The sequence below is a fragment of the Citrus clementina genome, unplaced genomic scaffold (genome assembly GCF_000493195.1).
Source record: "Citrus clementina cultivar Clemenules unplaced genomic scaffold, Citrus_clementina_v1.0 scaffold_5, whole genome shotgun sequence".
NCBI lineage: Eukaryota > Viridiplantae > Streptophyta > Magnoliopsida > Sapindales > Rutaceae > Citrus > Citrus x clementina.
The window spans coordinates 3772936-3791465 of NW_006262201.1; the positions used below are offsets into that span (position 1 = coordinate 3772936).

At 33.1% G+C, this 18530-nt stretch overlaps 1 protein-coding gene across 1 annotated transcript; it reads left to right on the plus strand.

Moving 5' to 3' along the window:
- The first annotated feature begins 328 nt into the window (after nucleotides 1-328).
- LOC18040675 (protein ACCELERATED CELL DEATH 6) lies at nucleotides 329-6027 on the plus strand. Its single transcript, XM_024183360.1, has 8 exons — nucleotides 329-407; nucleotides 1918-1994; nucleotides 2512-3021; nucleotides 3861-4010; nucleotides 4189-4341; nucleotides 4426-4479; nucleotides 4569-4981; nucleotides 5398-6027. The coding sequence occupies exons 1-8, from the start codon at nucleotides 343-345 to the stop codon at nucleotides 6025-6027; spliced, it is 2052 nt and encodes a 683-aa protein (XP_024039128.1). The 5' UTR covers nucleotides 329-342.
- The last annotated feature ends 12503 nt before the right edge of the window (nucleotides 6028-18530 follow it).

An 18530-nucleotide genomic window follows, 5' to 3' on the forward strand; every position in this document is an offset into this window, starting at 1 on the left:
TTAATTAATATAATTTATCGCTCTTCAACATCATGAATCTAGATCATAAACTTCATTTAATCTTGACCATCATCAACTAACCATTAATCTAAAGGCCACAAAATCGTGTCAAAAGTTGTGGAAAATTAAGGGGCCATATATATATCGTTTCCATTTTTAAAAGTTAGTATTTACTGTTACGTTTGCCAATTAAAAAAGAATACTTTTGAATGTGTGTGCTTCTAGCCTATGGGTGTTGAAGCATAATCATGTTTCATTATAAACCCTAAAAAAGAATTGTTAAATCTGTTTTTTTGCTTCTGGCACAGAAAAGTAAAATTTAGTTTAATTCTTAACACCAACATGGAAGAAGCCAGCAGTTCATCAAGGCGAGAAGCAAATGATCAAACCAACATCTGCAACTGCAAGTAAGAAAATCAGTACTCTATATGTATCTAATATTAGATATGTAGAATTGATTTATTGTACTTTTGATGTTACATAATTTAATTGATGGATTGCAGTTTGATTCGTTATTTATAATGAGAATTAAAGCTTAAAATCTTGAATATTTTGTGAATATATAGAAATTTTCCAATAAGGTCCCATAATTTATTAAAGTGCGAATTCAATTGAGTTTTTAGAAGGCCTATAGTTAATTAATGATATTGAGCTCGCTGTAACCCCTCCTCAAACTCACACAGCAGTAAATAAAAATTGAGCTAATAATAAGGTTACCCCAAATTTTGAATTAATGATAAACTTACCTAAAAGATTTGCTTTTGATGGGATTGAGGTGGAGTTTATTGGTAGAATGCATATAATTGTTTGTGGATCCACCTAGCGTAACTAGCTGAAAACTATACTCTCCAAGTGATCGTTGTTAAGAATTATCACTATTACTGTTGTTTAGTCCTTATTAACATTTCAAAGTCTGCAACGCACCCGAGTCAGAAATGGTGTGTGTATATTATTTCACAAGAAACTCCTCACTTTAAAAAAAGTGGGGTGAAGTTAAAGGACAAAAACAAAAATTTTAATGCAAGTGTTTACGTTTTTTTTTAAAAGAAAAATTATATTAGAGTTCAAATTATTTTTCCTTTTAGCTCTATCTCTTTTGGAAACAAAATTTGCACCATTTTTTTGACTAGGAGAAATTATCTCTACACTACCTTTCTTTTACCGTATGTACATCTAAATTACTATAAAATTTTGACACATACTTTACACCACTATGTTTCTAAACTTGTATTAATTAATCAGTTTGACTCTCAAAATAACCATGTTACCCATAAATAAATTAAAACACTGGTTTTATTCTACAAAATGTTAAAAAAAATAAAATTATAGTTATAAGAATACCCCAAACTTTGATAAAACAAATAAATCTCAAAATCTAATTTTAATTTCATTTAATCTTAGTAATTAAATTAATTATAGGGAAGTTTACAAAAATTAACATGAAAAGAAAAACTCCCTATAATTATTGTAAACTTCCCTATAATTAATATTAAGAAACTTTCCTATTCAAATGGAATGAAATTATGATTTCAAAAAATTAACCCGATAATTTTTTAATGAAATTATATTTATAAAAAATTAACATATTGAATTTAAGATTTATTTATTTTATTAAATTCAGAGGTATTCTTATAATTAATTTTATTATTTTTCAAAATTTTGTAGAATAAAATGGAATTTTAATTCATTTAGGGATAAAATGATCATTTTTAAGTGTAAAAGTGGTTGGTTGATACAAGATTAAACACAAAGGTGGGACAAAGTACATGTTAATGAAAAAAAGGTGATCCTGAGATAAATTCCTTTTAACTAGCCTCTCTAGAATTAACCCTTGAGTCTACCATTGGTGATGATCTAGATGATAGATTGTAATAATAACTTCTCTGATATGTGATCCATTTTTGAGCTCGTCTACAGAAACGAAAACGACGGTGAAATCACTGTGACGGAGCCAAAAATAACTAAACAAACTGAAGATTCACAGAGTTCAATAGGTAAATAAATAATTAACATAAAGAGATTAATTAATTGTTAATTTACTGATTCAATTTCAGTATTATTAATTAATTTTCAAAATAATAATAACAATTATATAATTTATAAATTCTGTTTTCATGATGATTAACTCAGATGATCAAGAGTAGGAAATAACTGAACAAACTGAAGATTCACAGAGTTCAATAGGTAAATAAATAATTAACATAAAGAGATTAATTAATTGTTAATTTACTGATTCAATTTCAGTATTATTAATTAATTTTCAAAAAAATAATAACAATTATATAATTTATAGATTCTGTTTTCATGATGATTAACTCAGATGATCAAGAGGAGGAAATAACTGAACAAACTGAAGATTCACAGAGTTCAATAGGTAAATAAATAATTAACATAAAGAGATTAATTAATTGTTAATTTACTGATTCAATTTCAGTATTATTAATTAATTTTTCAAAATAATAATAACAATTATATAATTTATAGATTCTGTTTTCATGATTATTAACTCAGATGGTCAAGGAAAGGATGAGTATTATGCTCGTTATTGGCCGCTATACAGAATGATAGAGAAAAATGATTGGCGAGGTGTGGAAGATTTCGTCACTAATCATCCCGATGCCTTGACCGCCAAGACTGTTGCACCGGGTTCAACGACAATTTTTCACGCGATTGTGGAGTCGTTGATTGATGTTGAGTCTGATGACGCCACATGCCTCCTCGATAAGCTGGCGTTAAAGGTCGATCCACAAACACTAGCACGACAAGATGAACATGGGTTCACAGCCCTATTTCAGTGTGCGGGAAAAGGGAATCTAAGGGCCTTAAAAGTCCTAGTGAAGTATAACCGTGATTTAACAAACATAAGGGACGATGACGACAATCTTCCGGTTCAAGAGGCAGCGTATGAGGGCCATAAGGATACGTTTCAGTATCTACTAGAGGTGACTCATGGAGTAGACATCTACAGCGGCAAGGATGGTGCCAGAGTGCTTTCACGTCTCATCGACGCTAATTTATACGGTCAGTATTATTAACTTTAACGTTTCAAGCTAACACATATGATTCACATATAAACCAATTCTCAAGTTATACTGTCCATGTAAAGCTTATCAAACCAACTTTTTTCTTTTAAAACCTCAAGGCTAGCTAACTCTAAACCATAACTCATAATTAACATGTGTTTTTGACAACTCTGATATAGAGGCCTTCTCTGGTGAAAATGTCCGCATGAAATTCTGTATGGACGAGGAGTTTACAACGTTATAAAAGTTATTTACAACATTATAAAAGTAGACAGCCTGCACCTGAGAATTTTACTCTGAAGCATATTTTTCAAATTCTATGCACATGAACATTAATCAAATAAATTCTTAGTGCCCATTCTTTAATAAAAATTCTATTACTTTGATGCCCATTAATCAAATAAATATTTCAGATAAATAATATGATTATTTTTTTGTTTAAAAGAAAATTCCTCATAAGACAACCAACTTACTGAACTCCGATAGAAAATATTGTGGGGGTCAAAATTCTTCGGAGATGAACCCATTAATTATCACGCAATGGTTAAGAACTCTTGACGGTATCGAGCAGAAAGACCTGTTCTTCCTGACTATCCAACACTGCATTAATTTAATCGATTATCCCGTTGTGTTAGCAATTTTATCGAATGCACATTTAGTTGTTTTAATATACACAATTAAATAATGTGCTCCGCTTAACCAAATCCCTGTTTCTACTGTTGACTGCTTGGTTATACTTTAGTTTTATTATCTTCATTTATATATGTCTATTTATGATGCTCGCATTATATAGAGATCAAATACATCGCCACTACTCTGACTTTGTTCATGAATCAGACGTAGCTTTGGATTTATTGAAGCTTCATCCAACGATTGGCCGTGACAGCATGGTCTCTCGGAGAATTGTTCTAAACGCGTTGGCTCAAAAGCCTTACGCGTTTGCAAGTGGAAGTCGGCTTGGACGTTTGCAACGCTTAATTTACAATTGTTGGTGTCAACAATCCTTTACGAACACACACACATCTATATGGTGATCCTCCAATGAAGGAGTCCTCATTTTAATAAAATGAGGAAGCACTAATTGGAAGATGACCCCATGTAGATGTGTGTATATATAGAGTGTTTATTTGTGTGGCCTAACAAAACCAAGTAAATAAATTTGCAGGCACTCCTGTGGAAAAGAAACTTGTTCCTTCCATTCAGACCAAAGATAATCAAAATGTGGATGGAGACATGGAGAACCTTATCGTGACATCAAAAATCCACTCAAAAAAATCCACACGTTTTGGATCTGCTAAGCAAATCACTACGACATTTGGTCCGTAAAACTGTTATATACTAAGTCTTCTTGAATTTGTGGTTCTGAATTGAAAGGTGTTTCGTTTGTTTATACGTTTGACAGGTGCAACGTGGCATAAATCGTATTGGATGCTCTGGAATGCCCTCATGCGCCTAGGTAAGTCTTGAGACGCTGTGTTCAATTAAAATATAGCTGTTTGAAATCAATTTATTTATCTCCTTTTTATTGATCGAGTTCAATTGCAGCCCCCAGCATCAAATCTATACATGAACAAAAGTTAGCGCACATGCAGGCAGTTGAAATTGTCAGAATTATCTGTAAAGAAGTGGTTTGGACCTGTCAAGGAATAGAATTGGATTGGGCATTGTTCACAGCTGCAAGATTGGGGATACATGAGTTTGTCAATGAATTTATTATGGCCTATAACAGGACTGCAGATGTGTTGAATGAGGATCGGCGTAACATATTTGATGTTGCAGTTTTACATCGTCGTGAAAAAGTTTTTAATCTAATACATCGTGTAAATTACACAACAGATTTATTTTCTACAGAAGGCAATTCTGGCAACAACATCCTGCATTTAGCAGCAAAATTGGTACCTTCAAGTGAAGTGGCTGGTGCAGCATTGCAGATGCAGCGAGAGTTGCAATGGTTCAAGGTGTGATTGCTCATCCGACTACTTAATACACCTTTTTATATTTAATAGTCACAATTTGATGTTTGTGGCACAATACGATAATTAAGTATTGATATTAAGACCCAAAAAAATTGACAGAAACATAGACAAAAATAAGATATCAAGAAACAGTGCCGATTTACACAATTTAAAAACAAGGTAAACCAGCGCCGTTTTTAACTTGTTTCTGTAAGCGTTCCATCACTTTGGCATTTGCAGGACATATGTAAGCGTGAAAACGCATAAACAATTCTTCAAAATGAAAATTTCCGACTAATTTCTTAGTCCAAATGCCTTTAGTTATCATCTTCCCATTAAGTACATTGGGCCTTTCTGCACCTAGAAATCTACCTTAAAAGAAACTTTTAGTCCTCGTGTTTATGACTTCTTCTCTGCAGGCGGTAGAAAAACTTATCCATCCAGCCATGCTAGGAGATGAAAATAGTTCCAAAAAAACTGCTAGGGAGGTCTTTACTGAAGAACACAAGGAATTAGTGAAAGAAGGAGAAAAATGGATGAAGGAAACAGCTTCATCTTGCTCAGTTGTAGCTGCACTCATTATCACTGTTGTGTTTGCCGCAGCTTTCACTGTACCTGGCGGCAGTGACAGCAGAGGAATACCAAATATTTTACATGAACCATCTTTCATGATTTTTGCCATTTCAGATATACTGGCGCTATTTTCTTCCATTTCTTCAGTTCTAATGTTCTTGGGCATCCTCACTTCACGCTACGCAGAAGACGATTTTCTTCTGTCGTTACCAAGGAAGTTAATTATTGGCCTCGTCACCTTGTTCTTTTCTATTGCAAGCATGATGGTAGCCTTTGGTGCAACCGTTCACATATCTCTTTCTCATAAATGGAATTTGGTTATCATTCCAATTGCCCTTGTTGGATGTGTCCCTGTCACCTTATTTGCATTGTTGCAGTTTCCTCTTCTGCTTGATATGTACTCATCTACTTATGGCCGCAGCATCATCATAGATAGCAGTTGGAGAGAATTAGCTAGCTGCGACTTGGTTGATTAAATGGTGTTATTATCCCACTGTGTAACTGATTCATTTCTTGTTGATTTTTCCTGATACTTTTTCAATAATCATTGTTGAGTGTTTAGAGCTGTGTACTTGAATTTGGTTTATAAAAGTCCACTCTGAGGCTGGTTCGATTGAGGAACTGAACCTTAGAAAATTTATTCTGTTTGTTTTGATCTCGTTTGGATAATAATTGATCTTTGACCATATTTGTTTCATTGAGAAGGAACTATTCATCTGATTCCAATCAGAACTTTCCCTTTCGGAACAATATTTATTCCTATGATTTTCATTTGATTTCTATCAACTGGCAATTAAAAGCTGCGATGAAAATTTTTGGACTACCAGCCTGTCTGGGATGCTCGAAATCCTTGGTCGTACGGTGACTAATGGCGCCTATTTCCTTAATGGAAACCAACCTCACAATGGCTTTTTGTTAACAAAAGTGAAGAACAAAATTCTAGAGCACTCTAGAAGGTTACGGAGAAACAAGGATTGTGAAAAATTGAGGCTTAGATCAAAAGGGAATCGAAAAACCTCATTTAAGGCTCTGTTTTTCACCTGCTGGACTACTGACTAATTTTAATTACAAGTTCAAATAAAATGTTCTAAACACTTAAGAAGGATTATAGAACAATGAAAAATGTTGAATTTAAACTCCGCAAATAACCAAGTTTAATCCCCCAAGATCCACTCCTAAGCACTTAAATCCCAGAATTACACCTATAAAGATCAAGCTTAATGCAATTGACTCTTAACGATTCAAAAATGGTAACCAAAACAACAAGAACAGAAACAAAATTACACAATTTGACAGTAGAGATTTATAGTGGTATGGCTTCAAGCAAACCTACATCCATTGCAAAAAGAGAAACAATATTTCACTAATTTGGGTTTCTCAAGACTCAATATTGCAGAGAGTGTGTGACAGGATCACCATATCTCAATAACCACTCATGAGGCCTTATATACAGAGAGATATTCATCTAGAAATGTCCACTAACAGCCAGCTCACGTATTTCTGGGTTTGTTATCAAAACCCACAAGCTTCCCATGCATATAACGGCCTTAACAGCCATTTGCACCCATTGATGGACACGTGTCAATGCTTCATCCACTCTGTTATGTAAAACAGCAAATGTAGCTGTTGAATTTGATAAGTGATGCACGTGAAAATCACGTGTATCACCTAGTCTTCCAGTTGACAATACATAAATGTCAGAAGTCCCTCCGGAGCTCTACAAATGACATGTCATACATGCAAGAGCAACATGTCATAAAGCTCTAGAGAATGTAACCGACTTGTCATTCTTGATCATAAACCCAGATTTGAGCTTGATCCTTCAACAAAAAAAGACCAAGAAATGGCTTAGTGGAAGTATATCTAAAATGGCAAAAATCATAGAAGATGATTGATCCGAGAAATTGGGTATTCCTATGCTATATATGTATCTACCACCTCATACATTGAGAGTTGCAGTGAAAAGTATTGTGATTATGAGTGCAACAATTGAGCAACATGAAACTAAAGATGGTTTATCAATATGTGATGATGAAAAGTAAAGCCTTTAGGTTCAACAGCTAATTCCCTATTTAACCTTATAAATCGACTTACACCATTCTACTTGTTCGCAAGCCTCTTTATTGGATCCCAAGTATGGTTTTTGATCAATGACTACATTTCCTTATCAATGGCTTCCTACCATTTTTATTATCTATCACTTTTAGCAGCCTCTGAGTAAGTCTTTGTTTTATCAATTTCAACCTCATGTGTTGTTGTTAATGCAAATGTTATCGGATCTACATATGCATACCTCTTAGGTTGCTTTATTACCCTTTTTCTCTCTATCTCTCACTAACTAATAGTCTCCAATTTCTTGATCACTTGTTTGCTCATCTTCTGATTCAGAAATGTCCATATCGAATCCTGATTCATGTTCAGTTCTTGGTTTCCACTTTGTGTTAGAAGTTGACAACTCTGCCCCAAAATGAGTCTTCTAATCTCTCACGTTGGGCGGCTCTGTGATATCAGGTTTACAATAAGTTAAGTTTTGAAGCATTTTAGACTCATTAAACATAACATCTCTGCCGATAATAGCACTTGATGACTTTAAATCAATACAATAGAGTTTGTACCCCTTCACTATTTCAGGATAGCCAAGAAATACACATTGTAAGCCTTACTTTCTAGCTTTCCTTGCTTAGTGTGTGAATATAAAGGCAAACCAAAGACCCTCAAACCAAAATAGTTTGTTGATCTACCAAACTAAAGCACAATAAGTGTTTAAAATCAATTCCAAGTAAAGGGCTTCTATTCAGCTTATAGCAAGTTGTAGATAGCTGTAGATAAAGCTTCTGCTCATAGTGTTATCGATAACTTTGAATGAATAAGCATGTATCTTACCTTATCAATCAAAGTTCTATTTCATCTTTTCAACTAATCCACTCTACTATGGTATGTATCTCATTGTTTTGTGTCTCACAATCCCATGCTCAATACAATAGCCATGTCACCTCTTATTATAAAACTCTAAATCATGATCAGTCTTCAACCTCCAAACCTTTCTATTTGTTTAATTCTGAACTAATATTTCTAAGCCTTGAACTATTCAAATACACCATCCCTACTCTTGAACATATATACTAAAACCATCCTTAAAAAGTTATTAATGAGATATAAGAAGTACTTTGCCCTATCTAAAGAAGCTGTCTGTGTTGGTTTCTTTGATACATAAGCACTATAACTAAATTTGACTCTTGAAGACTTGTCAAGGACATATCGTCGTAGAAACTCTTGGTCTCTATCTTGTCCTTTTCTAAAAACCCCTGTTTTGACATCTCTTTAAACCCCTTTCACTCATATAACCTAAACTCAAATGCCACAATATTGTTCTATTTAAATTTTGGTTTGACACCTCACCATCACCTGTAACAGTTGACCCATGAAGGACATATAGGCCATTGTTCATATCTCCTTTCATTAACACCATTGACTTTTTTATTACCCTTAAGGTACCAAATTCAAATTTAATTAAACATCTCATTTTATCGAGCATACTAAGAGAGATAAGGTTTCTTTTCAGTTCAGGCACATGTCTAACGTTCTTCAATTGCCTAATCATGCCATCAAACATTTTAAGCCTAATTAGGCCTTTACTAATTACCTTATAGCTAGTATCATTACCTATTACAAGTAACCCACCATCACAAGCTTTATAGTTCATGAACAAACTCTTATTAGGGCACATATGGAATGGACAACCAAAATCTAGAATCTAATTACTTATGGTTTGGCCATCTGTAGTTATAAGAACTCTAGTTGGGTCATAGCCTGACCCTTTGATGCATAGTAGCATCACCACTCTTTTCCTTTAAGTCTTTGTTCTTGTTTTTCCTATCAGGGCAGTCTTTCTTGAAATGACTTCCTTGTAGCATTGGAAGCATTTCAAGTTCTTTAGTCCGAATTTCGATATTTGTTTTTTCCCTTTGCCACTTTTTCTATTTTTTGTTCTCCCTTTACTGCCAAGCCTTCTCCATCTCTGGATTCTTTCTTTGTTGCAGCCTTAGAACTCAAAGTTTCTTTGACATCCACTATGGTAAAGGTTTGTCTCACATACATCAAGGTGTCAACAAGATACTCATAAGAGCTTGGCAATGAACAAAACAAGATCATGGCTTTATCCTCATTATTAATTTTCACATTAATGTCTTCAAGATCTACTGTAATCTTATTGAAAACATTAACATGATATGATAGGGATGACCCTTCTTCTATTTGCAAAGTATAAGGCTTTTTTTATGTAGCTAATCTCTTAGCCTTAGACTTCTTAGTGTACAAGTTTTCAAGCTTCTTCCATAACATGGCTGCTATCTTCTCACTACTAACTACTCAAAGTACTTCATCTTCAAAGACTTAAGATTATTGCATTGTGGGTTCTATCTAAGACATTTGGCAAGTCTTCATCAGACACTTTCCTTGTCTTCTTAGATGATGAGGCCTCACCATGTGCCTCATCTAGCGTTTGTGTTAGAGTGTAATTTATGCACTAGTTTTGCATTATTTACTTCTCTTAATATCGATGTTTTGCACTTAATAGTAATGATTTACTTGTGTTTTACTTTTGTAGGTGCAATTCTATTGATTTGTAATAAAATTGAGCTATAAGATGATGTTTAAAGATGATTGTTCTCTTGGAGAAATTATGAGCGTCAGAAGAACTTTGTTGATAAGGCGTGGGCGCGTGCTGTCAACTACGGACCTGCAGTTTTTAGTTTAACGTGTTTTGTATTTTTGATTATTTTTGTAATTACGAATTTAATATTTCAGATATTAGTATTTTATTTTAAATAGAATTCTAGAGGAGAAGAGAGAGAGAGTATTTAAGAGAGGAATCTATTGTGAAAAAGGGGATTTTTGGATTGGAGAAAAAGGAAAGAAACCCTAGATCTAATTTTTCTCTTCTCTCTATGAAAAACTAAACTTATTTTTCTGGTTGAAGGTTAATGAAGCTTTGATTCATCACTACTGTGAGATCTTTCTTATGCTTTAATTGTTTTATTACTTTTTGGGTATTTGTTTATTCTCTGAATTAGTTTCATGATTATATTTGTTAATTAGGTAATTGGCCACTATTTAATTATCAACTTAATCTATTGTCAATTAAAGGATTCATCGTATGAAGATTTTAATGTTTGTGACAAATAACATAGCAGTGTGACAAATAACATAGCAGTGAGTTGTGTTATGAGAATAAACAATCTAATTTAAATGAATCATCATATGTGTTGATTAGGATTTGGGTCTCTCTGGTTTTTCAGGCTGTCAATTGATTAAATCATATGATCGTATCTAGGGTTGTCTATTGATTAGGGAAATATCCAACGGTCGTACCTTGGTTATCGACTAATTAAGGAGAGATTGGCTATTAGAGGGTCTCAATAGCTATAACCGGTCTATTCATAAGTAATAATAATCTATATTTGAATCAATGATCAGTAGTCGAATCAAGCTGAGTTAATTCCTTCAACCAGAGCTTTCTCCAATTTGAATTACAACTTTAATTTGCATTCTTGTTATTTTTAATTTGATTTTTATTATTGTCAACAATTCCCCCATTTACGTTTTACGTTTCAAAAGGATTTAAATAATTACCGATCTCTATTGACACAACCCTGCTCAATCACTATACACAATTTATTTAGAGTAGGAATTTATTTTTGTTGGCTTCGACAACCATAAGCTTGATGTGCCAATAAAGCTCTAATCTTAAGCCTTCACTCGTGAAAATCATTTTCACCTGCAAACTTCTCTACATCAAGCTTAAATGCAGCCATTCTGAGGTCAAGAATCCTGAAAATAGCTCTAATACCAATCTATTGAATTTAAACTCAGCAAATAACCAACTCCCCAAGATCTACTCTTGAGTACTGTAATCTCAGAATTATACATATGACGATCAAGCTTAATGCAATTGACTCTTAATGATTCAAGAATGGTAACAAGACAACAAGAACATAAACTAAATTACACAATTTGACAATAGAGATTTATAGTGGTTCAGCTTCAAGCAAACCTACATCCACTATGCAAAGAGAAGTAAGATTTCACTAATTTTGACTTTTTAAGGTGCAATGTTGTAGAGAAGTGTAACAGAATCACGAGATTACAATAACCACTCATGAGGTCTTATATATAGAGAGATATTCATCTAGAGAGGTCCGCTACCAGCCACCTCTTGTATTCTTGGGTTTGTTATCAAAACCTAGAAGCTTTCCGCGCATATAACAAACTTAACAACCATTTAAACTAGCTGATGGACACATGTCAAGGCCTCACCGATTCTGTTATGCAAAACGGCAAATGTAGCTGCTGTATTTGATAAGTGATGCATGTCTCCTTGCTGACAATACGTAAATGACACACATCCCTCCGAAGCTTTACAAACGAAGTGTCATACATGTATGAACGACATGTCATACGGGTCTGGAGAATGTAACCAACTTGTCAATCTCGATCAGAAACCCATATTTGAGCTTCATCCTTTAGCAAAAAATGACAAAGAAATGGCTTAATGGAAGCATATCTAAAATGGAAAAATCATAGAAGATTATTGATATAAGAAATTGAGTATTCCTCTACTATATATATCTCTCCCACTTGGTATCTTTGAAGCTGCAACGAAAACTATTGTGATTATGAGTGCAAAAATTAAGTAACATGAAACTGAAGATGGATTATCAATACGTCATGATGAAAAAATAGATAAACTATAGAGAGTTAAAACGTAAAATAGACTAAATTTTCATTAAGACCAAAATTGCTTTTGGGTTATAAGAACCGTTGTAAATGCCTTTGATGGGATCTCTCATTGGAATATTTCACAACGGTGAAGTTCTTTACACTGTTGCAGAAGTATTTCACAATCGTGTAAATGTCCATCTAGCACTTTAGTACTGGTACTTAGGGTGCGTTTGGGATTGAGGTTGGGCAGCTGTAGCTTAAAAGCTACAGCACTAAAGTGTTTGGTAAACACTAGCTGCTGTAGCTTTTAAGCTATGTTGATATGATTTTTCACTTGTATAATATAAAATTTATTATATCTTTAATATTTTTATCAAAATTATTATTTAAAATTTATATTTACTATATATTATTAACTTTTGTTTCATAATTACAACTTTTTTTTCACAGCAGCTGTAGCTTAAAAGCTACAGCACCTTAATCCCAAATGCACCCTTAGTAAACTGTAGCTTTTAAGCCATAATGTTATATTATTACTTTACTAAGGTTAAATAGCAATACATTATTTTCTTAAAGGTATAGGGATTAGCAAATCTCAATTTAATTTTTAAGCCATCTATTTTTTCCAAGATTCAAACTTGGGTGAATAGTCAAACAAAATTGTTGAAAACCACTTAGCAGCAAGTGAGAACTTGGTGGTACATAACTTTTAGCCTCTACCTTCTCAAATTTAAACTTAAGTGGCCAACTAAATGAAATTACTTGAAAACCACTAGGCCAAGGCTAGGGCAAACATATTATATATATTCTAAGAGAACAATCACTATTAAAAAAATGGTCTTTATTGACTTTAGAATAGTGTCAGAAATTACTTTCACTGACACTTGTTAATTGTGTCAGTAATCTGGGAGTCAGAAAAATAATGACACTTGTAAGTGGTGTCAGTGATTACTATTACTACAGTATTACCGATATTATGACACTATAGTATTAGTAGTTATTGATATTTTATTAGTGTCTATGATTACTGTTACCATGGTATCACTAGTTAATTTATTTTAAAAAAATAAAAAATTGAATTGGATCATTGCCTATTGATTTATTCGGAAAATTAAAAGGCACCACAAAATAACAAAAAGAAATTGATTTATATCATAAAATCTTTCATTTCACATTTAAATATTATTAGTATATATTACAAATTCCAAAACTTTAATAACATAAATATGAGATATCCTACTCTCATAACTAAATAATCCAAATTCAATACATAAAAATTTCTACTATCCAATCAAATGCCTACTACTTGTGGCTAAATTTAATAAATCTATAAGCTAAATTGACAAGGATGACTGCCTTTCACTCTTTGAATATGAGTAGTATAATTGCGTTATCCACCAGCAGCTTCTCCATTCAATAGACTGTATAGGTTAGGATATAAGTGAAGTTGAAGAATAAACACTTCAAACACATTGATCAAATCTGCATATGAATACATGGAAAAGGAAAAAAAATTAGCTGCCAATATCGAGCCATTAGAGAAACAACAATTAACAGAAATAAAATTATTTTGTTCGAAAGAAAAAAATACTCATAAGCTATTTATAAATAAACTCAATTATTCTCTTTTGGTAAAGGTTATATATATAGCAAACTATAGCAGACAAGAAGTTTTCAATGTAATATCTACTTTCAGCACAAGCATGTTACTCTATCTACATATACCAAATGATTTTTGTGCATAGTTAAAAGCTATCACAAATGCTCTATTATAAATAAATCACCACTCATTTCCTCAATTTATTCATTCTAAAAGCTTATTTAACAAGGCAAAAAATAAGTTCTCAAACTGCAGTTTCCTTAAACTGGGCATAAAATAACTATGAATCTCCATATTTATATTAGGCATAATAAAGCTTGGACATAAAATATTTCAATAATTTGAGAGTTCGATCCAAAATTATTACTACTAAAAGAAATAATATTTGTAAACTTAGTTAAGCCTTTATAAAGTGAGTAAGAGATTTATTATACTACTTAAATCTATTCATGTGAACCATTTAAAGAATATCACCCTAAATTGTAATTAAGTATTCATTAATTTTTCCTAATTATAAACTTTAAGAAGATAAAAAAAAAAGTAGAATAAAAATATAATCATTATATATTTCCACTCACAAGTAATGTTGCTTTAACTTGATTGACATCATAACCCAAAAATCGCTTTAAACATTAGCTCATGAAATAATGGATAATATTACTTACGAGAAATTACTAGTTCTCCAAACTGGTACAGACCTCAGAAATGGGATGGTCCCCCACATTAATGCCATCCTGCATGCCATAAACGGGACTTCAGGTTTTGTGCAAAATCTCTTTAGGAGAAATTGTTTTTGAAGATAAACAGTTTGTCAATACCAGCAGTGGTTTTCATACAATGAGATAAAAGTAAATGGTTTATAAAGGAGAATGTGGTCGTACAAATGCGGTAGCGCAGTTATGCAGAAATTCAATGGTAAAACAAGACCAGCTTGCAAATCGACACATGAAGTTATAGGATGAGTAACCAAAATGAAAATATTGAGATGGAGAGGAAAAGTGACTCAAAACGTAATACAAGGAAAGAAGGAAATCAACATAAGATGAGAGAAGCATTCGAGAGAATGCCAATAGCATGAAGCTAAGATGAAAAAAAGATGAACTTAATAAAATGTGAGAATGCCAATTGCATAAAATTTGTTGCCTGCTTAAGACATGCAGCAGGGGTGGTATCATTATGTTTTGCATTTAGATCACATTCAACATTTTTTACTTCCAAAATCATTCAGACTCATGGAGAGCCAATAAAGCATTCTTCTAACACCAATAAGAGCACCCTTAGAATTATAAAGAGTATGATAAAGAAGGAAAAGTGTGCAGCTAGAGCTGGATAGTTTATGAGTTCAATAATAAATGTGCCATCAAGAACTCCAAATAAACCCACCAAAGATTGTTTCCAAAATGCAGTGAACGCAAGCTAAAAAAAAAAAAAAACCTATTCAACCTAAATAAGCAATTTGTATATTCTTCGCATATCTTTCTTCTAGTCAAACTGAGCAAAGAAGTTTTGTCTGAAACTACTAACAACCGGTTAATGTCAAGGAAGTGCAAAAGAGAAATAGTCCTATGAGACTAGAAATTTATTTTCGTTCAATTTACCCACCGCAGGAACTATTCCAAGAGGAATAAATCATTATTTTACCACAGGTTCTTCCTAGGCATGGCATGGTGATAATATTGTATGTCTATGGAAATGAATAAAAAAATCCCAGTAGTGCAGGTCCCAAGCAAAACCGATTCTATTCATTTTCGTGAAAACTTTAATGAATTTCGCATGATAAACTTAAGTACCTAGTTAATTGCCAAACTTAATTAAAATTTACATCCAGCATCTTCTAATGCATCAGCTTAAGCAGTCAAACCATCTAAACAAGTCCCAGTAATTCTTGTTCTGTCCTACTGTTCAGTTCATTTTTGACACATAATAATTCAATTCCAAATAACCAAATGGAATAAGATACAAGAACATTTAACTTCATTAGTTTTTCTCAGAACGAAACATACCCATCAACAAGCTGAACAAGTTTTGGATATAGCTGCTCATCTCGTAAACGATTTATTTCGAGAACTGTTGAATCCATGGATTGCATATCGACAATATATCTTGTATGCAGATGACTGACTGCTGCTTTTATTTTCTCCAGTGCTTCAGTGTTAGTACCTCGTTTCTTTTGCTTGTTAAGCATAGCAACCTTTCTTTGGTAGTCAAGTTTCATAAGTTCACCAGCCTATCAGCAACATCAGTACCAAATAAGATTCAGAAGACAGTGTGTATGAAAAATGTAATACAGAGAAAACAATATCATGGAAGCTGCACATTTTGCAGAAACGAAAAAAAATTAAAAGTTTGCTAGTTGATTTTGAATAATTTTTTTTTTATTTCAACCAAACAGAGAGGTGAGATTTAGCTTACCAATCAATGAATAATAATTACAAATTTTCTAAATATGGCGGTATTCATGCAAAAAGTTATTCAATCTTAGATTAAAGGAAGAAAAACAAGGACTAAAAATTGACTTCTATTTGGCAAGGTGATAATACAATTTACAAGCCAAGTCCAAAAAAATGAAGAGGTATAAGAAGGGCACTCCATCAAGCATTTCCTAAATCTGACCAACAATGTAATGCTCTTTCCCTACTCATTCCCCTCCATGTTTTCTACTGCAAGTTTATCAAAGGAAACTTCATGATGAACTTAAGCATGGAAATAGAAACAATCACCTCTCTGCAGGCACTTTAAACTAGGATTTACATATATAGAAGTAATGACTCAAGAAGTAGACATTTGAAGTTAAACAAAAGCTCAATGGACATCCATATAAATATCTACTAGTTCAATGGGATGGTCCCCCACATATTTAAATGTTTGACAAATACCCAAAAATCAACTTTCCCAATTATAGAGTTACATGTTTGCAAATATTACTTATGGATAATGACCCACAAAGTAAAAATCAAATATTTCCCTTAACAGTTCTTGATTATGGAAGTATAGGACCTCCTTTTATTCCGAAATGAATTAACTTTTAATCATTTTAAGGCAGTGTTCAATCATAATTATTTTTCAAAGAAAAAACTGGTCCTGAAGAACTCTAAATGACCATTTACTAAGGCCAAGATACCTTCAGATCCTTGATTGATAATGCATCATATATCTTTCCTCAATCATACAACCACCCAGATCAAAGCATCATATGTTGCTTAAATTCCATAAACTCAACAGAACAGATAACTCACCTCCAGGCGGAATAGGTTTGTGGGAAAAACAATCCCAGCTCCAGCAGAACTTCGAGTTGACTCCAAAAACTTTGGCAAAGAGAAATTCCGTATTCATTCTCTATTAACTTGGCAACGTTCCCAGCACATGCAAAAAGATGTCCATGAATTCCTTTTTCTCTAAACCACCTCAATGGAAGATCAAAAGAAAGATCTGCAAAGGCTGAAACAGCAAGGTCTCCTCCAAGAAAATCCATTTCAGAAGCATCAGCATTCTCATCAAGGAATCGCCTCTAACTTGCCTTCTTGGCTCTGCAGGGCCCAATCCCCTTGTCTTAAACCCCCACAATGTCGATGGCCTCTCTGAACTCAACATTAAAAACAATAAAATACCCCTAAAAAAAAGAGCCCTAATTTTTTGAATCTGACTTTCGAACCCTAACTTTGGCCAAGTTCTTCACAACACTTTCTAGGCTTTTTTCCAAGGGTATTTTAGCTCAAGGATGGCGGCTTATTTTGAAGGTTTACAGCAACGACTTGTGAGGTAGACCGTTGTTAGAGAGAGGTAGAGAGAGAGAGGGGGGAGAGAGAGAGAAGAGAGCTTCGGTTCAAAGAAGAAAGTGGCGGTGGGGATAGATTTTTTGCTCGTCAAAATTTTTAGATTTTAGGTTTCCATGTACACCTCATTAAAACGACATAGTTTCTACTTTCTAGATAATTTAATTTAATTTTTAATAATTATTGTTTATTAAGTAAAAATGCAACTTGTGGTTTGGTGGCTTAACGTTTAAAATTAAAAAGTAAAGTATAGAAGTCTGCGGTTCGACTCCCAGTGGATACAAATTAAAATTTTATTTTTTTAATTACTGATACCTTAATGTCACATATTTGTGATACTTAATTTACAGACACTATAGTATTGAAAATTTGTGATACTTATCTGTTAAACACGGAAAATGCCCCAAACACATGTAATTACTGATATTTTTTAATTAAGTGTCACAAGATAAATATCAGTAAAGACTATTTTTCTAGTAGTGAATAATAATGTAATAGTGATTTGTTCAATGGATCCAAATCTCAAAAGGTTTCGATGACTTCATTATGGGCAATTTGATTATATGATTCATTGACAAATTCAAGTAAAATTGAGGGGTCATACATAAAATTGGTGAAATTTCAACTCCCTGTGCTTCTGTAATTATTTTTTGTCCACGGCATGTACCTGGCGAGTTAACAAAGGCCTCGTTTTCTTAAAAATAAAATCTACCTTTATGCTGTCTTGTTTTATCCACATGCCGCCAACTAACACCACATGAGTCTACCCAATAAGCATTAAACTCACAAACAACAAAATAGCCACTTCTTAAGTTTTCATCATATCATAGTACTTATATGTAAATGTAATTATTAGCCAACCAATTAGCCAAATTGTTCCTCTAAA

Excerpts from the sequence above, each read along its gene's own strand:
- LOC18040675 (XM_024183360.1), top strand. The coding sequence starts at position 343 with ATGGAAGAAGCCAGCAGTTCATCAAGGCGAGAAGCAAATGATCAAACC. Across the intron at positions 1,995-2,511 it reads AGATTCACAGAGTTCAATAG|ATGGTCAAGGAAAGGATGAG; the intron begins GTAAATAAATAA and ends TTATTAACTCAG. Across the intron at positions 3,022-3,860 it reads CATCGACGCTAATTTATACG|ACGTAGCTTTGGATTTATTG; the intron begins GTCAGTATTATT and ends TTCATGAATCAG.